The sequence below is a fragment of the Phyllostomus discolor genome, chromosome 5, assembly GCF_004126475.2.
Source record: "Phyllostomus discolor isolate MPI-MPIP mPhyDis1 chromosome 5, mPhyDis1.pri.v3, whole genome shotgun sequence".
Taxonomy (NCBI): domain Eukaryota; kingdom Metazoa; phylum Chordata; class Mammalia; order Chiroptera; family Phyllostomidae; genus Phyllostomus; species Phyllostomus discolor.
This window is the reverse complement of record NC_040907.2, coordinates 160,783,910-160,811,505: the sequence shown is the minus strand read 5'-3', so window position 1 is coordinate 160,811,505 and position 27,596 is coordinate 160,783,910. Positions and strand designations below refer to the sequence as shown.

General features: G+C 35.5%; 1 protein-coding gene across 2 annotated transcripts in view; it reads right to left on the bottom strand.

Annotated features, from left to right (window-relative positions):
* Positions 1-27,596, bottom strand: part of SHOC2 (SHOC2 leucine rich repeat scaffold protein) — a 70,542-nt gene that overhangs the window by 42,228 nt on the left and 718 nt on the right. Inside the window, exons 1-2 of one of the 2 annotated variants that reach the window (XM_028511290.2) lie at positions 27,488-27,592; positions 4,785-5,722 (exon numbers count right to left, since the gene is read on the bottom strand). In XM_028511290.2, the coding sequence (XP_028367091.1) occupies positions 4,785-5,487 (703 nt within the window). In that variant the 5' untranslated portion in view covers positions 5,488-5,722; positions 27,488-27,592. Of the gene's footprint in view, positions 1-4,784; positions 5,723-27,487; positions 27,593-27,596 lie in introns of those variants that run through there. The other variant, XM_036027278.1, reaches the window with a different exon arrangement.

Sequence of the window (27,596 nt, the reverse complement as noted above, 5' to 3'; positions counted from 1 at the left end):
TTCATAGAAAATTATAAAATTGGGTGTTAGAAAATCTCTGAGATCCTTCGACTTTTTAAAAATTGCTGATTCTGTTCTTTGTATTTTTGTAGATATTATTTATATATTTATTATGTATTGATTATATATCTAACTTGACTTGTAAAATGTAACACTGCGGTATAGCAGGCAATAGATTTTTATTTCAACAAATGTTAGAGTCAAATGTGTAAAAAAAAAAAAAAAGTACTGATTCTACTTTCTCATATACCTGAATGCTGTGGATTGTTCTTTAAATACACAAAAATGATGAGTTCTCAAAAAGCGTATGCTTTTAACATACCAGATTATTCTCCTAAGTAAAAAGGCTTATTTTGACAAATTCACATGAAATTGTTACACTAAAGAATAGATTCTTTAAAAAAATCCCTCTGACCTAGCTGTCTTAGAAAGAATAATATATTAGGGGGAAGTTTTTAAGAAAAAGAAATCCTGAAATAGGTCATAATTCAGTGAAAGAAAATAAACTATAGGAATATTAGTAAGAGACAGTGACAAAGTTTATTTCTGATCTGAAAGAGTAACCCATTTCCTTCCTAGAAATTCTTTAAAACTTCCTTGTCCATAATTTCCCTAAACTAAATTGATCAATTATTTAAACTGAGTACCTGATGGCCCTCAATCTAATCCATCCAGGCAGAAAAAGAAAATTTACGAGAGCACATCTCTAATATGAAACTCGAAGGACAATTTGAGGGATAGGGGATGGTTATTTACTGTCTTCCTTCTGAAAACATGATTTCTTGACTCTCTTGGTGTATGTGAAGAGTCTCTTTCAAGGAAGCAACTGGTGAAAGGTATGGGAAGAAAGAACAGAATATGGATCCATAAAAGTAAGTAATAATTAAGATTTCCATCTAGCTACATGCCTTTGTATAAGAACAAAAATAAACAAACATTATTAAATGCAGAGTTTTATTGGCTACTCTGATATATTATCTCCGGCTCTTCGTATACTGACATGTATTCTCTGTTCAGTATCCTTTTATATTTATTTTCTGCCAACTTTCACCCATGTGAAAATTTATCACTGTATCAAGTCACATGGCATTAATAAAGATGCCACTGTTAAAACAGATAAATATTCTAATTTTAATATAATTTCCCTATAAGGCAGCAGCACAGTACAACCTTGTGTAATGGTTAAATTCCAAATATATCATTTAAACTAAATAGTCGCTGTATTTCAAAAACGTCTAATTTCTGACATTCCTCAAATATACTTCCAAACACAAACTGGATGGCATAATTGAAAGTGGCATACTTATAAAACCAAATGATAATTTGCATAAATTTTGGATTCTGAATTCTCTTATGGGTTTCAGCAAATTATATTAAATGTGTGTAACACTTTTAAAAAATGTCAAATTTCCATTTTACTTGATCTTTGTGCCTGGGTCTTATTTTGAAAATATGCTCAAAGGAGCTGGCTTTATTCATTTTCTTTCAAAAGCAGTAAAGGAAGATATGCATCACAGAAAATAACTTTGACCTTCATAATAAAAGATCACTTTCAAGATTTTAAAACAAGTCTATAGTCATAAGGGAACTGCAATCAAAACCACAGTCATGGAATGGCTATAATAAAAAAGACAGAAAACAAGGATGTTGAGGATGTAGAAAAACTGGAGCCCTCACACACTGCTGCTGGGAATGTAAAATGGTGAAGCCACTTAGGAAAACAGTCTTGCAGTTCCTCAAAATGTTAAACATAAAATTACCATATGACTCAATAATTCCACTTCTAGGTACATACCCAAGAGAAATGAAAATAAATGTCCCAAGAAAAACATGCAAAATGTTCAAAAAATGTTGATAGTAATTTTATTCATAACAGCTAGCAGGTGGAAACAACACAAATGTTCAACACAATGAATGGATAAATAAAATGTGGTATATCCATGCTATGGAATATATTTAACAATGAAAGGAAATGAAGTACTGATACATGCTACAACCTGGATAAATTTTGAAAACATTATACTAAGTGAAAGAAGGCAATCACCAAGACCATATTTTCTATGATTTCATTTATATGAAATGTCCGGAATAGTAAAATCTATAGAAATGAAAAGTAGATTAGTGTTTGCCTAGGGCTAGAAGGTTGGGAGAAAATAGGAGTGGGTAACTACTAAAACAGATTCTTGGTGTGATGAAAATGTTCCAAAATTGTTTGGGATGGTTGTACAGCTCTGTGAACATGCTAAAAAACCATTGGATTGTACACTTCAAGTCTGTGACTTGAATGGTGTATGATTTATATCTCAAGCTGCTTCCATCCTTCCCACCTCAAAACAAACAAACAAACAAAAAACTAATGCAATGGCTTTCAACTGCAGCTAACGTAGAATAACTCAACTTATTCTTTAAAAGTACAGACTCCCTGGACATTCCAGACCACTAAATCCCACTTTTCTAGACTAGTGGGGGCAATACAGTGAGACCTAGGTTTGCATTCTTACTGCCAACTAACTTCCCAGCTGCAGGATCTTCAGTAAATTATCTAATCTCTCTACATTTTCAGTTCCTTCTTCAGTGCAATGGGGGGGGGGGGGGGGGGGGGTGTGGCACAAGAAACACACCCATTTCCTTGGGTTACTGTAACAATTTTATAAGATAATATATGTAAAGTATATATGTACAGAACTGTGAATGGTATATGACATATTATGCTAAAATAACAGCCATTATTATTACTACAATTATGTTATCTTTACTGAACCTTTATTTTCTGGTTACCCTACAAGGAAACAGATAATGCAAACTTTAGCGATGTTTGCCCTAAATTCATGCATCTCAGTTAAACCATATAAATCTTAACTCCTTATATGAAATATTAAGTTTTATGTTTAAAAAGCACTGTACTTTCTACCTGATGCCCTTCTTGGAAAAAATAAATAACATTTATGATGCTAGTAGTTTTACAGAAATACAGAAGTTACAACATAACCTTTAATAATGTCACTAATGTGATTGGGTGCTCATTAAAAACCAAATTCTATGGTTATTTTTTAAATAACAACTTTAGGAATAAGAGTCAAAAATAGGCAGCCACAAATATCAATCATTTAATTAAATAAAATTTGTCAATTTAAAAAATACATTGACTTTTTAGTAAAAATGCTTAAATATCTATATGCTCAAGAACAAAAGAAGTTTAAATCCCATGAAATAATTCCTTACTCAAGAAATGTACGTTCTTAATTCCCATGTAATTTGATAACATCACTATGAAAAAAATACTTAAAAAGAGACTTCAAATGAATTAAAGCCAAAGTCTTAAAATGGAATATATAATACATACACAAAACAAGAACAAAGATAGGAAATAACATTTTTTATTTCTATATAAAAAGTCAGCATTTCTTTCTTCAACAGCCTATAATTCTATCCCACAATAAGCCATACACACAGGTCAAATTTTGACTGAATCTGGTATAAAATCAAGCCTTTCAACAACCACATCCCTTATCTAAACACGTGGAAAGGAACATTTCTATTCAAATTCCTGGGAATATTTTAATATCTTATGAGTGAGTCATACTTTATAAGTACAGAGCACTGCTTGAGAAAATCTATCATGATTTGTCTAAGTGCATTTAAATAAATCAAAATTAAACTAAGATTTTAAAGTTAAGAGTCAAACATACCTAAAACTTAAACCAGATCTTTTTTAAAACTAGATAAAATGTTTTAAATACCCACAGAATATCATATCTCTACAAATCTGAGCCTAAAAAGAGTTTCCTTTATTACTCACTATTAGACCAATGCTCAAAGCAACAAAATATTTAATTCACCTGTATTATTCAGAATAAACTGGCCTTTCACACAAAAAGATAAGTTTCCTTAAAAAGTTGGAAAATCAATTTTATGTCAATTTTTAAAAATTAATAAAAAGGGCCCACTAATACCTTTATCAATTTCCCACAATTGGTAAGTGGATGGCTTATTATATTCTAAATGTTTCTAATTTTTTTCCATAATTAAAAATATCAAGACAACACATTTTTTAATACTGACTTGTTTACACATATTCATTACCTATTTTTCTCCTACTACTATTCTTTTAAAAACATTCCTTCATTTCTGTACAATTTAGCTTTATATACAAAAACTGGAACGAAATCGACTAAGATGCTAACATTGTTGCATTTAGGACACCTGACTTTTGGCCTACTTTTCTGACTTTTCTGTGTTCATGGATTATTTTTAATGTACATGAGTACTATTGAAATGAAAAAAAAAAAAACCTCTTCAATTTTCTACAATACTGCTTTTTAACAAGGCTCTGTTAGGCCAATCTTTTGTAGTAACGTTGGTAGAAAAGTGATGCGAATTTAAACAGTTTTCAGGTAAAGAAGTCAGAAAATGAGAAAATATAGTCTTAATGGGTACACTAAAATTACATGTGTAAATATCTTAAAAATAGGTGGCAACAACTTAATTAGGCAAACATCTTTTTCCTGCTTCAAACTCCCTTTTTCTTCAATGAAAATGAAAACAGACTAGGTTTGTGTGAAAAAGGTCAAATCACATCTATATTCTCACTCATTTTCTTAAAAGTCTATGGAAGACCTCAAACCTCAAACCATGTACTATTAATATGGCTAAAACTGAATAATTAAAGTAAACCAGCTGGTTTTAGACAAGTATCAGATATATTCTGATATGGAAGAGCACTCAATTAAATTCTTTAGCATAACAAATACTAAAAAGAATAATGGTAAACCAAGACCCCTTACCAATTTCAGCAGGTAGTTGTTTGATTTTGTTCTCTCGAATGCTAAGCATGCTGAGTTTTGACAGGTTTTTGATGTCCTTTTCCACAGTAGTTATACGGTTAAAGCGAAGGTAGAGAGTGGTGAGAGAATCTAGCCTATACACCACTGAAGGAATTTCTCTCAGTTTATTATGCCGTAAATCAAGCATCCGTAGCTTCTTCAAGTTATCAAGAGAGTCAGGCAAACTGGTAAGTGAATTTTCACTCAGCGCCAGTGTCATGAGATTTACTAGGCAGCCCACTTCTGCGGGGAGGGACTGCAATTTGTTGCTATATAAATAAAGTTCTGTTAATTGAGTCAACTCTTTGATTGATGATGGTAATATGTGTATAGACCTCTTGGATAAGTCCAAACGCATTGAGTTCTCTTCCCGACATTTATTGAGCTCTTTAATTACCTCTGCATTGCTAGATTTTTTTCTAGTTCCAGGTGCTGGATTTGGCCGTTTGATCGTATTGTCAACTGAAAAAGCCACCCCTGGTTGGGCAGCACTGGAGTCCTTCTTTCCGTCTTTGGCATCTTTCCCTTTGGTCTTAGGTTCTTTTTCTTTACCTTCTTTCCCAAAACCTCCAGAGGCTTTTGCCTCCTTTTCTCTTTCCTTGGCTGATGGTACTTTGGGATCTTTCTCTTTAGAGTCTTTTTCTTTTCCTAAGCTACTACTCATGGTTACTCAAGCTTGAGCAAAAACTACATGAACTCCTTTTATTTTATTTGCCTATAGGAACTGGAATTCAAAGATGAAGAGACAAAAATCCTATGGAATTAAAAAAGTGTTGGCTTGAAGAAGTAATCACCATGGAGTAACAGCCAATCTGTTACATGTTGAATCTATTCCCATTTCTGATAACTCATTCCAATTGGCAAAATGGTGCTGGTCAATCAATGATTCATTAGAATTCCTGAAACATAATACAGAGAGTATTAATACTTTAGATTATAATTTATATTAAGCAAATGAGCTCTGAAAAACAATCCTACTGATAATTTTGCCATTTTCCTATGATTTTTATATGGTAAATATTTATCAAACACTTACGTAAAATCTTCTCAAAAGCTATAAAAATTAGTAAGTTAGGTCCTATCCTCAAAGAATTTGCAACCTGAACAGAAAGAGGTAAGATAAGTATACAAGTTACCATAGTACAAAACTTTGTTAAGAGCTGAAAAGGGGGAAAAGTCACAACAGCACCTAATGTTGGAGTGCTTTCTATATATAAGCACTACTGTAAGAAGTTTATAAATATTCATTCATTTAATACATTTTACAGCCCTATGAGATAAATTGTTAGCCCTGTTTTATTCATAAAGACACTGAGTCACAGAAATATTTTTAAGTAACTAGCACTGTAATCTTGGAAAAGTGAAAGCACTGAGATTCCAATGTTGGTAGTAATTATCCAAGACCCAGGTTCCAAACCACTACACTAACACTGCCCGGTCTGCAACTACCGGTAACTACCAGATAGCCCAGACAGCTTTAAGTAACAGGAAGGATTTCAAGCATGATGATATGTAGAAGAAAGCAATGTAGCAAAAGAACAAAATGAGGAAATAGTTCAGGAAAAAGGGCATGAAAATCCTGCAATTAAATAAACACTCTAGATGACTCTGATGCAGGTAGATCTGGGCACCACCTTTCAGAAACCTTAAGACAAAGCAAGCTCCAATGATGTCTATGTTCTATTGAAAAAGTTAGGGTTGTTAAGCATTCTTAAAGGTAAAAATGTTCACTGTTAAAAGGACTAACTAAAGGGATCCACTAAGGCTGAAAAGATGAGTAAAATCTTCGTGAAGTAGTTCTCCCTGAATATCTCAAGATTTAAAATACATTTTTTTTGTTTTGTGGCTCTATTATTAATTTTATAACTGGTCTTTATTTGGTTGGTACTAGGGCTTGAAGAGTAAAGACATACGATAACATCTTACCTGATTAGCTTAAGAGGTTAAAAAGATGTTAATAAAATTTTATCAAACCACAAAAAGTACTTGATAGTCTAAGTCAGCACTTTTCAACCTTTTTCATCTCATGGCCTATATAAACTAATTAATGAAATTCTGCAGCACACTAGGAAATCTATTTTTTGCTGATCTGACAAAAAATAGGTATAATTTCAATTCATTCAGATGGGAAGGCTATTGTGTTGTTGGCTGCACCACAAGCTAAGGGAAAAGAGGTCAGTGTGCCTGACTAAATAATCAGGTATTGCATGTCTTAAAAATTCTTGCGGCACACCAGTTGAAAACTGCTCGTCTAAGTGTACAGGATTGTGCTAAAAATTTCTATATAGAGAATTTGGGTACTACCATATACAAGGTTCCAGTTTAGACAGCCAAAACACTAACATATGACAACTAAGTAATTGATAATATATTATTAAATCCTCAGAGGAGTGCAATATGTTACAGCACTTTTGAGAAATCATTGGTTTGAAATCACTCCCACACTAAAAACACATACAAGTATACAAACTTACGTGTGTGTGTACAGTGTCTCCATAATTAGGCTCCAACCTATCTTTTCCAGCTTTACCACTTGTACCAATACACTCTCCATTCCAGCGTTACCTACTATCGACAGCTCAAAGTGCTTCTGCATTACCATATTTATTCATCTTGCTCCCTCTGCTTGGATGATGATCCTTTCCCTCCTCTCTACCTCTGCTCCCTAGTCTCCATGGTCATACAATTTATATGCTACCCTCATCAGTATTCTCAGTTTCTTGAATATATGGTACTGTTTCCTCCCTCTGATTGTTTCCTCCCCTGCCTGTATGCCTTCCCCTACATATCCCTCACACCTCTTCCTTTCCCAGGTTCCACCTTTCCAGATGAACCCATCTTTAAGAATTCTGGGAGTCACTTTTCCCAGAAAGTCTTTCCTACATTGCTCTCATTAGGCTATATAACCCTCAGGAGCTCTCATGAATGTCTTCTACTTTATAACATATTTTTTTAATTACCAGTTTTATTTTTAATTCATAGATAAATCTTTACACACCTCAAATTCTTGTTAACTTTCACAACAGCAATATACTTATCTTTGATATATAATAAATATCTTCTGTTAGAGCTGTGTTTTTCTTATTTCCTTAATAAATCTGTAATAACATTTTTGAGTGTCAAGAAAATTAAACACACCCATTCCCCATCCTGGTCAAGTCAAAACTAAAGCAACTGAGTATTGTAGAACAAGGTGGGCATCCCCCCAGTGATGGTAAATGAAAAATCAAAGTGCCCCATAACAGAAAGTCAGAGCCCAAAAAGAGTAAAGAGGGTAGAGTACAGAAAATTTAGCCCCCATCTTGGATTTCAGAGCCTGGGTGAGATGAGAAAGACAATCCCACAAAGGGTCAGCTCAGTGTGTGGGTGGGGGGGGAGGGGCACAGGAGGCAGGGTAATCAGAACCCATCCAGGATAAAGTGGACATAACCTATGTTGGCAATCCACAAGAGGTTCAGAGGCCAAGTGAGGTGGCCATGGCTATCCTCAGAGAGGGATGACTCAGCATGGAGAAGCAGAGACTGAATGGAGTGAAAAGAGCATCCACAGGGGGTAATGGACCAGTGAGTGTGTCATACTACAATATAAGGGGTAAGTACAGAAGATGTCTACATGAACAACTGGGTAGATATGGGGTAGGTGGCATGGCATGAAGAATTAAGAATACAAACAAGCAAAGTGAAAGGGTATCCATAATACAAATATGGAACTAAAAAGTGGGCAGGTAAATCACAGGAAATACTTTAACAGTCAATAAATATTGGGTTGGACAGAATGTCTATATGGTTTTTTTGTAAAATGTTATTCATTTTCACCAGTAACTTTACTGATTTGGCTATTCTGCATATGTCAGCTATCTCCCATGTGGTATAATGTTGATTGTTCTCAGTTAATGTCTCAATCTGATCACTATCAACTTCCTGGTCCACCTGACCAACTGTGCATCATCCAGCAAAAAATATCCAGCATGAAACTTTGAAAACCACTTTTGACACATTCGATCAGTCACAGCACCTTCTCCATATACTGCACAAATCACTTTTTTGTGTTTCAATTGCATTTTTTACCTGTTTTGAAATAATAAAGCTTAATATGTATGCCAAAAATGTTGCATGTTTTCTTCCATCTTCCATATTAAAATAACTACACAAAAATTCACCAATTTTGGTAAGATTTTTTTAATGCACACTGACATAACAGCTGTCACAATATAATCTAACAAAATTGTTTCGAAAGAAGTTAAAGACAGCTAAGTGCTACTAGAACCATCTTACAGAAAAAAAAAAATGAACCTTTTGGCCAATCCAATATTGTTTCAAAACTACCCAGTATCACTAGTAATTTGAGCAACATTTAGTGATTATCACTGCCATCAGGTTAGCAAGTAAGAAGTCTGATAAAACCAACTATTGTTGGAAAATATGGAGCCAAAAAAACCTCACTCTACAGGTAAAAGTATCAACTGCTAAAACTACTTTGGAGAGCAATTTGGCAAAAACCTGATGATATGAAAATGCCATATCCACCCATTAGATCCATCAATTCTACTTGCAGGTATTTACAGTAGGAAAACTTCTATGTGCTTGCACAAGGAGTCTCTGTGGCAAAGTCACTCTACACCATGATAAAAATCACTGAGTCTACAGGAAGCAACTTGGACAAATCTCAGAAACAATGGTGAACAACAACAAAAACAGAAACATGTAAGTTGCAAATAATACATAAAGAATGGTTCTATGGGCAAACACATTTGCCACTGATGCATCTGATAAGGGGTTAATGTCAGGATGGGCGGGGTAGGACAAAATGGTGGCTGGACTACAATCAATCATGGCGGCTGAACTACAACCTGGAAGAGATGGCTGACATCAAACCAGGGCACAAGGGGAACCACCAATGATATGTTGCCACTTTGTTCACAAGGGACCAATCCCCAGCTCCCATGGAGAGCCAACTCAAAATAAAACCCCACCATTTTCCCTGCTCGGGACAACTTCTCGGGCCCCCTTTCTCTGGACCAGAGAACCTCGCCCGGAAGCACAAACTCTAATAAAAAGCTTTATACTGCCTGACTTTGTGGCTGATTGGCATTTATTCCTCGGCAGAGCCTAAGAAAACCTTTCAGTTAATATTCAAAATTTACAAAGAACTTATAAAACTCAACACCAAAAAGCAAACAATCTAATTAAAAAATGGGTAAAGGACCTGAATAGACTTCTCCAAAGAGAACATACAGAGAGCCAATAGACATGAAAAAAATGCTCAACATAACTAATCATCAGAAAAATGCAAATTAAAACCACAAGGACATATTAGCTCACACCTGTCAGAGTGGCTATCATCGACAAACAAATGTTGGTGAGGATGCAGAGAAAAGGGAACCCTCATGAACTGCTGATAAGAATGCAGACTGGTGCAGCCACTGTGGAAAGCAGTATGTAGTTTCCTCAAAAAATGACCCAGTGATTCTACTCCTGGGACTATATTCAAAGAAACCAGAAACACTTGATTCAAAAGAACATATGCACCTCTATGCTCATTGCAGCATGATTTATAATATCCAATATCTGGAAGCAGCCCAAGTGCCCATGAGTAGCTGAGGGGATAAAAAGCTGTAGTATATTTACACAATGGAGTACTACTTGGCCATGAAAAAAGGAATCTTACTTTTTGTGACAGCATGGATGGACCTGGAGAGTATTATGCTAAGCGAAATAAGCTGATCAGAGCAAAAAAATTACCATATGATTTCACTTACATGTGGAATCTAATGAACAAAATAAACAAAATAGAAACAGACTCAGATACAGAGAACAGACTAACAGCTGTCAGAGCAGAGGGTGTTGGAGGCTGGGTGAGGGGATTAAGAGAAAAAAAACTCATAGACACAGACAAACAGTATGGCAGTTACCAGAGGGAAAGGGAAGTGGAGGGAGGTAGTAGAGGTTACGGGGGATAAACAGTGATGGAAGCATAGTTGACTTGGTATGAACATACAATACAATGTACAGATGATGTATTTTAGAATTATATACCTGAAATCTATGTAATTTTATAAATCAATGTCACCCAAATCCATTAAAATTTTTTTAAAAAGAATGGTTCTATTTGTATAAAGTTTTAAAATATATGAAAATATACATTGTAGATATTTATATATAAAGATTAGCCATACTTAAAGGATTGAGAAACATCAAATCTAGAACAGTGATTTCCGAGCTATAGTTAAGGGTAACAACCAAGGTAAGGTAGTATGCTAAACCAATGCTTGGTAAGTTGAATCACAGAGTCCAAAGCTATGTTTCCGTTTTGAAGTAAATGCTCAAATGAACTCTGGGTCCCTCCCTGGCTGTTTGAAAGATCGAGAAAGGTACCTTCACTAGTCATTAAAATAATACTGATTTAAACATATGATGAGAAATAATGTTATGTCTATTGAATTGATGAAAATATAAAAAATAACAGTGCTGGTGAGGATACAGAAAAATCGGCCATCATAGTCCACTGGTGGGCATATGATCGGAGGAGCCTCTCTGAAAATGTGGCTTCTCCATAATATGATTAACTGGGGTATTTTTACCTGTTTGTTTGAAGAAAAACATAAATGTATGTGAGAGTTACACATCTGTATAAGACCACTGAAGAAATAAAAGAAAATATCCCAAACTCTATTTAAGTACTTGCCCCCTCCCTGGAAAGTTTGGACTCTGCCACAGATTCTTCACTCTGGATCTTATGAACGCTGCATGGGGGACACTGATGAAATAGATACGAATTCTGGGCCTCACTGAGCCAGAAAGGAACTTACATGTTTGCATGTGCCTCAGTGTGACAGTACTGAAGGAAGACAGATGTGTCGTCAAACCCTCAGCTAAATCCTTTCCCAAAGGCAAACCTCCACTCTTTCTTTCACCTGCCTAGTCCTAATGGTGTAAGACTTGTCACCTCAGTTCAGGTTGAGAGTTTATAAGCTACTATCACATGATCACATTTGATTCCCAAATTAAGCCTGTAAACAAGTCACCACAAGTAGTGTTACTTCCATTAGCACGAGTTAACCAAGATTTATGAAAGTTAAATTATTTGCCCAATAGGATGATGTGAATCTGACAATAACACCACTAATAACAACAGATAGTTTTTATTGAGCACTTACTACATGCCAGGCACTGTAATAAGTGCTTTCAGCTGTTCTGAGGAAGATTAATCCTAATTTAAAGATAACGAAACTGGCCTAGCTGTGTGGTTCAGTGGACTGAGTGCTGGCCTGCAAACTAAAGGGTCACTGGTTCAATTCACAGTGTAGGGCACATGACTGGGTTGCGGGCCAGGTCCCCAGTAGGGGGCAGAGAGGCAACCACGCATTGATGTTTCCTTCTCTCTCCCCTCCCCCTCTAAAAATAAGTAAAATCTTTAAGGATAAACTGAGGCTCAAGAGCAATCAAATGACTAGTCAAAGATCACACAGACCATAATTGGTAGTCACAAGCCTGACACAGTTCTGACTCCAAACTCATGTCTTAACTACTACAATATACTATTTCAGAATATATTCAGTAGATGTAAATAATCAGGATTAGATGTCTGAACCAAAGAAAACTGTTCACAGAACAAAATTTGAAAAGGTAGAATTGCTTTCTATAGCCTGAGAAAATGTTGACTAAAAAGAGCCAACAAAATACTCTAGAAAATCTGAATATCTATCTTTAAAAAGTATTTTCCCCACCTCATTTAAGACCTAATCCTATAGAGCACACTAGTAGTTTACTGGTTATTCTGGCATTTAACAGAGGCATTTCTTCCAGTAATACATTATTATATGTCTAAGTGTGTAATTTACATAACCTTGAGTTCAATTATTTTTACTCAACAGTATCTTTCTAAAAAGTATGATAAAAAGAATATATTTTATAAATCAGTTTAAATTCAATACCACAAAGTCTAACTCTATAGTCATTGAGGTCCTCTTTTCCATTAATAGTAGAATGTAGACATAAATGTTTCTATAACTGACCACTATGGAAGTGATGACGCAGTGTGGCTCAATTCAGAAAAGAACCTGACTCATTCATCCTTAGTCCATGCACTGATTCTTAAAAACTATCACTGATTATTCTTTAGTAGTAATATTAAGAGTACGTGCATCTTTTAAAACTATTTTTCTCTTGTCTAGAAAAAAGAGAATAATTCAGATAAGTGAGGGAAGTCTGGATGTCCAGGCACTTACTTAGGGTGTTTTATCTATATTAAATTTGACCTACCTTAAATCAAACTTTACGTTCAACTCTCAAGTTAAATGAAGGTATCTTCTAGCTATTTCTACCTCAAATGGTATGTGATTAAAGGTAACATATTGAAAAAATGGAGTGAAAAAGACCAAAAGACCGGGAACTATGGATGTGGGTTCCAAATCCCTTTATAAACTGCAATACAACCTTAGGCAAATGCTACATTTCAAGCCTCAGTTTTTTTAATCTGAAAAAAAAAAACAGTTTAGGAGCGACATGATCTCTAGGAACCTTAAAGCTCCAAAACTCCAATTGTAAGTCTTAACAGAAAGTAGTTTCAAAGACCAATTTTGTGTATACAAAAGTTACTTTCTGAGCCCTGGCTGGTGTGGCTCAGTGGACTGAGTGCCAGCCTGAGAACCAGAGGGTCGCTGGTTCAATTCCCAGCCAGGGCACATGTCTGGGTTGCAGGCCAGATCCCCAGTGGGGGCTGCGCACGAGAGGCAACCACACTCTGATGTTTCTCTTCCCCTCTTACTCTCTCTCTTCCCCTCTCTCTAAAAATAAATAAATAAAATCGTTTAAAAACTACTTTCTGACTTTATCTACATTCCATTTATCCATGGCTACAGGTAATCATAACTATCATGCAAACACATGTTTTGGAATACCTAATAACATGCTAATCTGAAAATGTTCAGTAGTACATTCTCAGAAATTACCGAAATCTATTTCTACAACATTTAGTTCCATGGTCAAATAGGTTTAGGATAAGATATATTTCAAACATAATTATATTCTATTTTTACAGCAGAAATTACCAATGCTGTTAATATAATAATTCATTTTGTGAAGGATACAATATACAAGGCTTCCCGATTTATTAGGTTATATACTAGTTATCTGTATTCTTCATATGAAAACCATCAATACCTTTTATTTATTAATGAGCACATTAATGTATGTCATAAATATTCCCTCTGTTGATGGCTTTTCTTTTAACTTAATCATGGCATTCATAAATACACATAAAATACTAAAAGTCTAGAAAAACACCCATCAAATGATTGTAATGTATTAGGATGTTTTTTACTTCTCTTTATCTCTGTATTATTTTTAAAATATATATAATAAGCATTCCCTCCTTTCATAATCAAGGGTGAAAAAAAAGCCATTTTCATTTTGAAATGGAAAAAATCCTAAAAGTGCTGGCTTGGTTATGTTTACTTTTAGATCAAAGTAATTAAAAATTTATTTATAAAGAAAAGCTGAATGTATGGTACAAGAGGAGGTCAACATAATATCAAAACCCACTTAAAATAGTCCATGATAGCCAATGAAGAATATACCCAGCACTTCAGATGTGAATTACAATGTACATTGTTTTTACAAAAGATTCAAAAGTGCATGGAGTGATCTAACTCACTGAAGTTATAAACCAAGTTTTTGGATTGTGACAGTTCAGAAAACCAGTTTTTTCCTACAATTATAAATATTTAAATTTTTATAAATATAAAAACTATATTTTCATTCATTCAACACTTTATACTAAGTGTCATACACTGTTCAAGGTGCTTAGTATGCAATAACAAGACACAGGTCTTGCCTGTGAACTTACAAACAAGCAGAAAAGGTAAAGAAGAGTGTGGTAAGAACTGCTGCAACACCAAGAGAAGGCACTTAAACCACTCCTACAGGTTGGGAGAACCTGCAAGGCCTTCTTTAAAAAAAAAAATAACAGCTAAAGAGCCCTGACTAGCATGGCTCAGTTGGTTAGGCGTCCTCTGGTTTAATTCCCACATAGGGCACATGTGGTGGTTTCTGTTCCCATGGGGGCGAATGCGAGAGGCAGCCTATTGCTGTTTCTTTCCCTTTCTCCTACCCTTCCCCCATCTCTAAAAATAAATAAAATAAAAGATAAAAGCTAAGGAGAAATCAACTAAAAAGGTGGGGAGGGTCAAGAATCCTGCAGTCATCATGACTCCTTTCTCTTCTTCAACTCTGACATCCTAACAATCACCAAATCCTATCTTCTCCCCAAATTTCTCCCAACCCTTCAAACTTCTCTTCATTCTCATTGCCACTACCCTGCTCCAGGGTACACCAAATTTCCTCTAATAGCTTTGTAACTGGTCTTATTACCACATCCACTCCCCCATCCTGTTCTTAACCTAATCACTACACTGTAATTAGAGTGATCGTTCAAATATCTAATCAGGTTACTGTCCAATTTGAAACACTTGGAGGAAGAGTGGGTGGCCCCCACAAACATAGCTCTCAGTATAAAACCCAAATTCTTAGCAGTATTTACCAAGCCTTTCAAGGTGTGGCCCCTGCTTGCTTCTCCAGCCACGACTCTACTAGTAATTTCCCATTTGGCATTCCAGCCACAGACTTCTTTCAGGTCCCACAGCAGGTTGTGCTACGTCCCTAGGACTTCATACAAGTTTTTCTGCTAGAAACATAGATTTACAATTCTTCACTAGATGAATTTTTTATTCTTCAGATCTCAGTTCAGAGGTCGGGAAGCCTTTCTGAATCCCACCCTTTTCCATGATACCACTTGAAACTCCCCTTTATCAGAATATGTATCACACTGTATTATACTTGCCAGGTTAGTTGTCTGACTCCCTCATTTAAAGTAATGGGAAAATAGGGACCCTTCTCTTCTATGGTTGTATCCTTAGAAATAATGCCTCACCCATACAGCCATTATATTTATTTAAAGAATTACAAATATTTGTTAACTTGGCTTTATCTGCCCTACTAGACAGCAGGGTCCTTACTTAAAGAGGCAATTTTTACTCTATAAAGTGCTGGACAACTTAAACAATATTATGAATTTTTTAAGCCCACAATAACTGCTCAATAAACACTTATTGAATGAAGATAGTCAAACAATCAACAGGTTAAAACCTTGTCTCATGTATAGTTTCCATTTAAAATTATAAATCGCTCAAAATTTTTAAGGTTTTTTAAAAAAATTTTTCATTTTATTTACTTATTTTTAGAGAGAGGGGAAGGGAGAAAGAGAGGGAGAGAAACATCAATGTGTGGTTGCTTCTTGTGTGCCCCCCACCAGGGACCTAGCCTACAAGCCAGGCTGTTCCCTGACTGGGAATCAACAGGCAACCCTTTTGTTTGTAGGCCGGCATTCAATCCACTGAGCCACACCAGCCAGGGCTACATCACTCAAATTTTTAAATAAATGCCTAAAAATGGCAAGATTTCATGTCTGTTTTCCTGTATTTATAAAGATCTGAAACACTCCTTACTCTATCAATTAGCTTAAAGGACAAAAATAAACTGTCACCCCTCCAAATTAAATAAAACTATATATTGGGTTGGCCAAAAAGTTCATTTTTTTTTCCGTAAGATGGCTCTAGTAGTGCTTACTTGTCTAACTTCATTTGAAACAATTCTGTTTGATTATAGTGTGATAGCTGTCATATAAGTGTGCATTTTAAAAACTTACCAAAACCGGCAAATTTTTGTGTAGCCATTTTAATATTGAAGATGGAAGAAAATAGACAATATATTTGGCATACATATTATCCTTTATTATTTCAAGAAAAGTAAAAAAGCAACCTAAACACAAAAAAAGGTTTGTGCAGTGTATGGAGAAGGAGCTTTAACTGATCGAACATACCAAAAGTGGTCTGCTAAGTTTCATGCTGGAGATTCTTGCGGGACTGTGATCCACGGTCAGGTAGAACAGCTAAAGTTGACAGTGATCAAATTGAGACATTGATTGAGAACAATCATTGTTATACCACCCAGGAGCTAGCCAATATATTCAAAATATCCAAATCAATAAAGTTATTGATAAAAATGAAAAATGTATCTTTTATTTTATAGAAAAAAACATACAGATTTTGGCCAAGCCAATATTTTCATATTCAGGAGTTAAAAAGGAATCCTTAAAACTGGAAGACCTAAGGTCAAAAAAGCACCCCATATTAACATGCAGAAGGTAACATTGTTGTTCAGAAAGGAAAAAAAAACACATCCTTAATCAGCATGAATGAACCTGAGGTTAAGAGCAGTTTTCATGGAAGCTCAAGAAATAGTTGTCTCTGAAGAAAAATAAATAACCCTCTGTTTACCAGAATTATATCAAGAATGTACAACTCACAGCACCTTCAAACTCATTCATTCAATTTTTTCTCCCCTTTGGTCAGGAGACGAAATGAAATAGTTTGAACTGACATGGACAGAGACAAGGTTACCGTGTTTTGCCGTGTATAATGCACACTTTTTTGCTCAAACTTTTGAGGGAAAAATAAGGATGCACATTATACTCATAATTCCATGTATAATGCACACAAAAACGTGGGTGCGCATTATACACAACAAAGTATAGTAATTTTTTATACAACAGCAAATACATGAGAGTTTTTCAGGAAATCTGTGTTCCTTCTTACAAGAAAGCTTAAGACTTATTATGTAATTTTGATTTTGGGCAAACAAAAGTTTTGAGCAAAGAACTGAAAATTCTTGTTTACCCAACACACAATATAAACCATAATTGGGATTACAGCTCTCTTGTGCAACACTTCAATTCACCTTGTATATAAACTCCAAGATTCTCCAGCAAAGTATCAAAATGAAAAGCAGGAGAGGTGTAGGAGGGATTTAAATATCTCAATATGAATTAAGATATAGTAGTAAACACCAAATATCCTTGACCAAACAATATCTGAAAAATTCATGCCACACAAACACTCCCCCCAAAAAGATTTACCTCTGAATACTGATCAAACTGCCTTTCTTGCCAAGGAATTCAAAACACGTCATGCACAACCTAAGTATTCCCAAAATATAATTTACTCTTTATTTACCAGGGGCAAATTGGCAATAAATCAATAAATTGGTGACTTAGTTATCAGTGTAAAGCAAAAAAGATAAAATGTAATTGCTATCTTAGGTTATTCATACTAAGATGACTATAGTGTTCAATAAAGTATTTTCAACTTAAAAAATGATTTTCAGTACTTGTAAGCTAAAAACTAATTACATTTAATGGCTTCATTTTTGTTTGTATAAACCTACACATTCCTTCACTAGGTCTTATCTGGTTATAAAGCCTTTCCATTACTCGCTCTATAAACTACTTATCAGAAACTGTCAGAAATATATAAACAAAAATAAATGTACTATATGTAACAAGATTAGAGGACTGTGTGGTCTCAAGGTAGGTATTTTACATTTAAGAATCAGTATTTAGAAAGTTGCCATTACTATAAAATAGCCTTTTTCACATTTTGAAACTACTTAGATGAAGACAACATAATCTACTTATCCTGACAGTTGTTAAAATAAGGTTTACATAATACATTTGGGACTTTAAAAATACATCTCTTTATTAATTTTTTAAAACATCCCAAAGAAAAAATCTAAGATTAAAAGAAATACACTGAGCAGCCAGGCCCAATTTAACTTAAAGCAAAGGAATTTCTCCCATCAGAAGCTACTCAAAATAAAGGCAGCCCTTGCTTACATTTTTAAATATATGTAAAAGGACATTTTATTATTTTTGTAATTTAACACATTAAACCCAACCGGTTTCCAACTGGTATGTATCTATCTTATGACTGTAATCCCAAAATATGACTCCCACAGTTTACAAAAGCACTGATGTAAAAAAAATTATTACATCACAAAAAATGTAAATCATGTAGTAATTTGCTGGTAGCAAGTGATATGTTACTTAAACCATGCCAGAAAGGAAAACAAATTATTTGGCAATACTTAATTTTAATTACTTTTAGAAGCAACTCAAATATCAAATTGTTACATATAAAAACTGGATAATGGTAGTCAGGAAAGAGGTGGCCTAATTAACAAGTTTTTATTTTTAGCGTGAGATTCTTCCATTTGTGTATTATCAATTTTCAAAGAGTTTGAGTATAATAAAATATAGCAAAACTTCAATTACATTAAATTTAATTTCAACTTTCTTTAATGAGACAAAATTTTTAATATCTTGCCACAGGACCCTTATTATTGTATCGATTATTACCACACACACACACACACACACACAAATGTCAGGTGTAACTGAGTTTTTCAGTTGAGAAAAGGCCCTAAGTTTTTTATATTTCTGTATGCGAATAATTAGTCATGTATTAAGGCATTACTCTCAGAGCTAAATCTACAGAAATTATATAGCTGACTTTTAAAGCACATTTATTAAGTCCTTCCTTTTTCATATCATAAAAACCCTTAAACTGAAATATTTAACTCTAATATCCATTTGCAGATATTACAATTAGTGCAGATTATCAGGCCCTTTTTTACTTAATAAGCTGGCAGAAGTATGTTTTATCATATGCCTTTACAAACATACCTTTCTGAACAATGTATGTAAACTAGAAAATTTCATTCTTATAGCTAGTCTCTAAACAGTTTTAGTAGCTCAGTCTCACAGACTGGCATAATATTGCACAACAATCTGGAGGAGGTGTTTAAAATTATTTCTACTGACATTTTTAAGTCATGTACACAATCTTCATGGAAATGTTTTATGTCAAAGTTATCTTTAAAATTTTAATAGCCTTTAAATTTTTTTTTATTTCAAAGACAGTTATCCCATTTTTAAAGTCATTTTCCTCAAACCCCAAAACTATTATTGCTTTTCATGCCTTATTTGTAACCTGAAACACTACCACCTGATTTATGGCACTCACTGGCAATCATTACATTTGATCACCTTTAGATCCTTAGAGCCCAACACAAAGCCTAATACAGTCTCACATATTTGGGGGCTTCAATCAACTTTGTTCTTGTCCCAAATACTCATGTTCAGTGTGTACTACTATAAGCTATTATATAACAGCAGGTGGGGGGGGGGGATTAAAAAATACTGCAGCACTACAAGCCGTTTAGCATGCTTTCCCACAGTTGCTCAGTGGGTGTTCTGAAACTAGGCCATATTTCTAGTATTAAAAATTTCAAATCCCTACTTCCAAAGTACAGAAATAAATGTCTTCAAGATTAAATCATAAAACCTTACTATTTTAAACTGCCTAAGTATATAAGCATTCTATTTCTGAGTTCAAAAACTGTAATTAACACATAGTAGATAAACCATTATTTAACAACAAAATAATAAATGATTATGTAGCTCTTCTACCTATTCTTATATTGTCAAAGAATGGAATAGATTACAATATTAAGATAAAATGAAATTTATCTGACCCAGAACTAAAGCAACATTTTATCCCAGAAGCTATATAAAACAAAATTGAATTGAATATAATCTATTTCAGGTCACTCAATCTGTTAAACTGCACATACTTCTGGCAAAAAACTAATTATGACCTCCAATCTAATTTTTCCAGTCCAGGTTACCAGGAAATGCCAAGAGATTAAGCTTATTCTCTTGAACAGAAGTTGCAGAAATGCGTCATTTTGTCATATCATTGCAACAGGTATGTTTTCATTCAAAACTGATGAAGAAAAACATGTTACTCAATTTTACATATTTCACAGCTAAGTAAACAAAGAACACATTAGGTATAAACCTACTTCTGCAAATTATAAGGTTGTAATATTACACTGCACTGATTCTGTACTGTGAGATAATTATTTGCTTCTACTTAATTTTACTCAAATACTTATGGTATCTACTATATTTCATCTCACTGAGCACATATTTCCAATAATAACAGTGTAATGCATTAAAATGTTTAAATTGTATCATTTTAGATAGAAACCTTTCAGAATCACAATACATAGTCCTGTGTCACCTTTAACAAAATACACTAATAGCAAATAACCTCTTCTTCATAACCTTACATCATTATTGCTATACTGTTCTGCATATAAAACAAATGGTGTCTTAAAAGATTCTAAATGTTTATCAAAACATTAAGTGGCCTTAAAGTGATATGTTTTTTAGAGTCTTGTATCTGCTTTTTAACTGCTTTCTTCTATTATTTTCAACTCTCATATGGCCTCTAGGAAATATCACAGGCCTTTTTACATTTGTTTTCCAAGTTGTACATTATGAGAGTAAAAAAAGTCCTGAATTATGTCCTGAGGGGTTCTAAGAACAGGAAATGTTTTTAAGAGCAATGACATCTCTTGTCCTTTTCAGTGGCCTGTTTGTTTTGGGGGCTCAAGAGTGGTAATTTAAACTAATTTTCCATTAGGAGCCTACAAAGTCTAGGATACCAGAGAAATACTCGATGCTCATGAAGTTTACAGTCTAGCAGAAAGACAGACGTTAAACACATCATTACAAAAATGATGAGTGGAATAAAAAAGAGTACAGGTGCTAAGGGACCTTTAACAGAAGAATCTACCTAGAAATCAAAGAAGGCCTCCCCAGGGAAGAAACATTGAAGGCTGAATGGCAATTAGGTTAGCCAGGTGAACACTGCATTGGGTTCTATCCAAGGAATTGATACCAGAAAGTTTTAGTTTCCTAATAAATAACTTTAAAATAATGAGGTATTAGAACACTTGTAAGGTAATTGCTAAAATGTGAAAATTTTAAAAAGAAATTTCTCAAATTTCTATAATGAAAATAACTAAAAGTATCAAAAACCAAAAGAAAAGCAGCATGAGAATGTTTTAAAACGGGAAACTGGGGTACTAATTGTACTTTGAGGGGAATGAAGTTTGGGATAGTAAAGAAGGCTTCACTGTGCCCTCGAAAAAGTATCAAATCATTCTATATGAAAAATTACTTAATACAAGTTCAGAAAATTTCTAAATTATTTAAGACCATGAAATGACTTCTACCAAGATGTAACTACTGATCATACAGTCTGACCTACCTACTGAAAAGGTGGCACTTCTAAGTAAATTTGGGAAGTGGTTGTTTCTAATTCTCAGAACAGCAAATTTTAAATGTTTGTATAATAAAAACCTACAATGAGTTCTAAAATAATTCATAAATGTTACTCAACACTCATGCATAAATTCTGAGAAAAAGATTTAATTTCAATTTTGAAACATATTGTCACTATCCACCTTCTAAGTCTGGAAATTATTTCACATCATTCTGATATGTCCTCCTTGTATTTAATTAAACTATTAATAAAATAAAAATTTTATTAAGTTTTAAGTAATAATTTGGAGCAGTTCCCTAACATTAGCGCAGGTCTACAGTTCAAGGCCCAAATTAAATTAAGCATACAGAAAATAAGTCTCTAAAAATATGAGCTTTCATGAAGGTCATACACGGAAGCCAAATTGCTATTCACCCGCAATTCCCCAAATGGACTTCAACATCTCTAACTCCTGTGCTTTTTCTAACCTTTCTTTACCTATCCTACTTTCTCCTCAAGAGTTAGTTCAGGTCCTGTCTTCCAGTAAGCAATGCTGCTTAAACATGCAGTCTAAGTCTTCACTCAGCTGAATTCTTCAGTGTACAGTGCTATCAAAGCACTTGTCACAAAAAAAACAATTAACTACTGATGTGTCCAGTTCATGCAACAAAATGAACTTGCTGAAAGCAGGAAACAGTACATTTACATCTGCATCCCCAGAGTGTAGGAAATACATGGCACTCAGTACATCTATGACATTACCAAATACGCAACTATAGTTAGTAAGAAATATTTACAGAACAAAATTTAAAAGTTAGCATAAAGACTATATGCAAAACTGCAAAAGTCTTGCCCTGGCTGGTGTGGCTCAGTGAAATGAGTGCTGGCCAGCAAACTGAGAGGTTCAATTCCAGGCCAGGGCACACACCTGGGTTGCAGGCCAGGTTCCCAGTTGGGGGCAAGTGAGAGGCAACAGATCCATGTACCTCTCTCACACATTGATGTTTCTCTCCTTCTTTCTCCCTCCCTTCCCCTCTCTCTAAAACTAAATAATAAAATCTTTAAAACCTGTGAAAGTCTTAAAAGCAGGAAGGAATACTGTATAACATGGAACTGAGAAAGCCCAAATTTAACGGATGAAATTCACTCCAAATTCTAAACATTCTCAGTGTCATACGAGTCATTTACACTTTACCTCCAAGATACTAGAAAAGCTAAGGGGAAAAAGATACATCTTTGTCAAATGTAGAATTACTAAATTAAAATTGTAGGGTTTATAAATAGTATTTGAGGACAAATAAAATGCTTAAATTTTGAGTGTTCACGGTGCTATAAACATTAGAAGATAGACATGCCAAATACTTCATAAAAAAAGTCCTTCAGGTTCATTTCACACAGGGACCAATTATACCCTTTAAAGGTCTCCTATAATGTTTTAGCTTCGAGAAGTATGTTCATTCTTCCTGAGAAAAGAACCTTTGCCTTTTATAGCATGCACTACTTTTTGCAACCTGTGCTGATCTTTAGAAAAGTTGCGATGAGACATATAGTGTGAAAGCTAATTAGTTCTTTTAATTCTTGATAATGGGAACTTCACGTTTTCTTTAAAAGCACATATGTTACCAACATCTCAAAAGCTGAAGAGTTCTTTGTAATTAGAATATTATTTTCATGTATTAGAACTCTGATTTGTGAAAAAGTTGCAAATCAGGGGAAAATACCTAACAAAGACATAATAAACATTAGTTTACTTTAAATAATGCAACTACACATTTTAGAATGTAAATCAGTTTCTCAGACTTATATGCATGTTCTTTTCAAACTATACTGATTGGCAATTATATTTCAGAAAACTTTATAATATACCAAGTTCAAGCACACCATGAGTCACTTGGGAACTTACACATTTTTCAGGTTTTAAAAGTCAGTGTAGAATGAGAGGTATGAAAATACAAAAATTTAACCACTCTATTAACAGAGAAAATATTTCCAAAAAGATCAATAGGGCATAATTTCGATGCAGTGTAACAAGTAGACAAAAGTCAGAAGACAGATAACAGAATAACAAATTCATTCTATATGTGAAAGATTTATCCTTACATTATAACATACCTAATGCATAATATAATGCATAAATCATTACATCTAACAATAAAAATAGCAACCAATTTCATATTTGCACTACTCACTTTTCAAGTACCACATAAAACTACTTCGTGTACCACTCTGCTGCTAAATCACCGCCAATTTCTATCTAATTCATCTATAACAAAATATTTACCAATTCCCTACTAGTCTTATTAGAAATTGTCAAAGTGTTTATTTTATATCTAAATTTACTCTAATTGATATATTATAAACTAGTTCAAGAACACTCCCCGCCAAGGCCAAGCTACAAAACTTGGAACTCACTGAAGGACTTGTGGGTAAACTTGTTTATCTGTTGTTTTTTCTTGTTTTGGGGGGAAGGGAGGTCTTGGTTTTTCCATTGTGATTATTATGTTATAAGCACTATGTCACATTTTTTCATACATGAATGATATAGTAAACTGAATTCTAAAGATAGAGTCTTTCATTTAATCTTCACCCTTCACGTACAGGTTAGAGTATATTTTTTAGTAAAAAACACAACAGATTATTTTATATTTAAATTTCTTATTAGAAAAATACTAAAATTTATTTAAATTGTTTAAAGAACACAAGTCCTACAGAAATATTAAATTACATGACAGATATTGATAATCCAGCGTATCTTCAAAACAAATATGACAGCAATTAACTACCTGGATAATGAAGAATTCCAATTTTATTCACCTGTCCCCCACAATGCACATGGATGAGCCAAGGCAAAAACTTCACCGGCAACCATTCAGAAACCATCTTTGGGAGTATTCTACAGAGAATTCCAGTTTCTGTCTCTTGAACGTGGAACAAGCCTTGACCCAAGATAGTACTATTTAAAAAGTATGATTCCAGCAAGTCTAACAAAAGAATTTCTAATTTTGCTGTTTCTCTTGAAAAGTGAAATATTTCAAATTTCTGACTGTAGTTTACAAGCTGTTGTAGGACTCTTACTTGCTACAATTATCAAAAGAGCTCCGATCAACTTTTTGAATGTTAGTTTACAAACTAAAAAAAATTACCCAGCTGCAAGCTGTTAATATCACTCTTTAAACCAGAACATGTTATACGAATTAAGAGAAATTTTTAAACACTTGAAAATTGTATTAACAATGACGCCAGAGAACACATGCCAACCTGACATAAATGTAGTTGTTTCTTCAAAAACTGAACAAACGCTTTGGGAAAAAGCAGCAACCTTAGAAATAGGTGAGGTCAATACCTCAAAACTAGCATTTCAAGCATATAGGTTTACGAGGAATTCCTGCCACTTGAGACAAAATGGATTGACCTTGAAGGCATAATAAGTGAAATAAGTCTGGACAGAGAAAGATAACTACTGTATGATCTCACTTAGCTGTGAAACCTTTAAAAAAAAAAATCAGACTTGTGGTTACCAGAAGTGGAGGATGGAGGGAGGGAGAATTGGAGGAAGGTGGTCAAAAGGTAGAAACATCCAGTTATACAATGAATAAGTACTAGAGATGTAATGTACAACATGATGAATATAGCCAACACAGCTGTACGATAAAGAGGAAAGTTAAGAGGGTAAATCCTAAGAGTTCTATCACAAGGAGAACATTTTGTGCTTGCTTTTTTTCTTTTGTTTCTTTTTATTGCACCTATATGAGAAGATGGATGCCACCTAAACCTAGTGTGGTAATCATTTCACAATACATAAAAATCACACCAGCATGCTATATATGCCTTAAACCTATACAGTGATGTATGTCTATTACGTCTCAGTAACTCTGGAAAAAAGATTATAGTTTTACATGTTAGCTTTATATTACATTTAAGCCATTAGAAAGTTACAAACCTTAAACAAAGTCTTTATTTGTCTGTGGTCTATTTTCCAAATGTGTATTCATAATTAAACAAAAGCACCTCAGTGTACCTTATGTTAAAAGCCTTATCATGAAAGTCTAAGTTCCATATCTCGGTAATAGTTATTTACATACTTTATAATCCTCAAAATTCTTGTCACTGTCACATGAAAAAACCTCAACACAATACATTCAAACTATAAATGTAAACGTACTGACTGTTACAAATTGCACACAATAGCTAAGTCTCTTCAAATACAAAGTAACAGCTATAAGGGCTACGGCATGGAAGGGTGAAGTCTGGAGATTAGTACACTAATAAACTCAAGTATGTAAAACCAAGGCAATTTTGGTTCAGTGTTGATGTTACATTCAGATGCAAAACACTTTGTTACACAAGTGTACCCTAGGATTCTGCAAAACATAACAAAAAATAAGTTTTAGATACAATAATCTCTCTGAGTAGCTACTAGAAGCTGCTGACATTTAAGAAATGTACAAAAGTGTCCAAGTGTAAGCTTATAGACCGCTGGTAGTTATGATGGAGGCAAATACTATACAGTCTACATCTGCAACCCACTTTTGCTTCAGCATCCCCAGAGACTTAGAAAACATTTCTTTGGGTAGGTTGCAAAACATTGCTTCCTCTTTTATTCTCATCACCCCCATTATGATACAAAGCAACAGATAGAAAATCAAATCAGCAACTGTAAGAGCTGTAAGCTTAAAAACAAACACAAATTCATCTTTCCACCTTCCGAATCAGTATTCATTCCACCTGCTTGTAAATCCACACTAACACAATAACACAAATCCGCTGCTGAAGGCGGGCGGGGGGGGGGGGAGCAATTAATGGTTTGGTGTCATTATTCTTCTACCTAGGCACGGGGCGGGGGAGGAGGATGGTACAAAACAATGGGTACTGAGGGGCTGGGGGAAAATCGTTGTGTCCTGAAGCCTCTAGCGTTGAGCTGGATGGGGGGGACAGGGGGGAGAGCACTTTTCCTCTATCCCTAAAGGCTACCGCGAAAGAGGCTGCCACCAGGCATGTCCAACTGGGCAGTCTTGGATGTCTGCAACTCGCTCCACCAGGCAACACACCCAAAACCTACTTCACCACTCTTCACCGAAGGGTGAGGAGACGAGGAGAGGAGAGCGTGGAGGGCTTTAGGGAGGGGACAAGGAGAGACCCCACCCCGTACCACTACCGCAGCGCCAGGGTCCCCGCCAACCAGCTACACGCCCTCCTGGACGCCCACGGCTCGCCCAGCCGCCTGGACCCCGTGGCTCCGGGAGCCGAGCGGAACAGGACGGTCCGCCAGACGCCCCCGGCCCTCGCCTTCGCGCCGGCTCGCCCTCGCCCGGGCGCTGTCCCGGCCGCCCGCCGCCGCCACCGCAGGCCTGGCCCCAGTCGCTGTCAGAGCCGGCCGGCTTGCTCTCGGCGCCCGGCGGCGGTCCCCGCACGGAGAGCCGGGTCCAAGGACCCAGGCCTCCCGGCGACAGCACCCAAGAGAGCCGCGGCGGCGGCAGCGGCGGCGCCTCCCAGGGCCCCGGCCCCTGGGGCCTCGCCCCGGCCCCGCCGGCTCGCGCCTGTCAGGGCGCTCGGGGCCTCCCCCTGCCGACAGTCAGCCCGACCGCCCGACGGGCAGGAAGGAAGGCAGAAAGAACCGACCCACGGACACCCTCCCGCCTTAGCGGCCCCGGGTTACCGTCAGGAGCCCGGACTCCGCCATCCTCCTCGCTCGCCCTCCTTCCTCCTCCTCCTCCGCCTTAGAAGCGACGCTGCCCAACCGCCGCCCCCCGCCCGCCCCTCCCCCA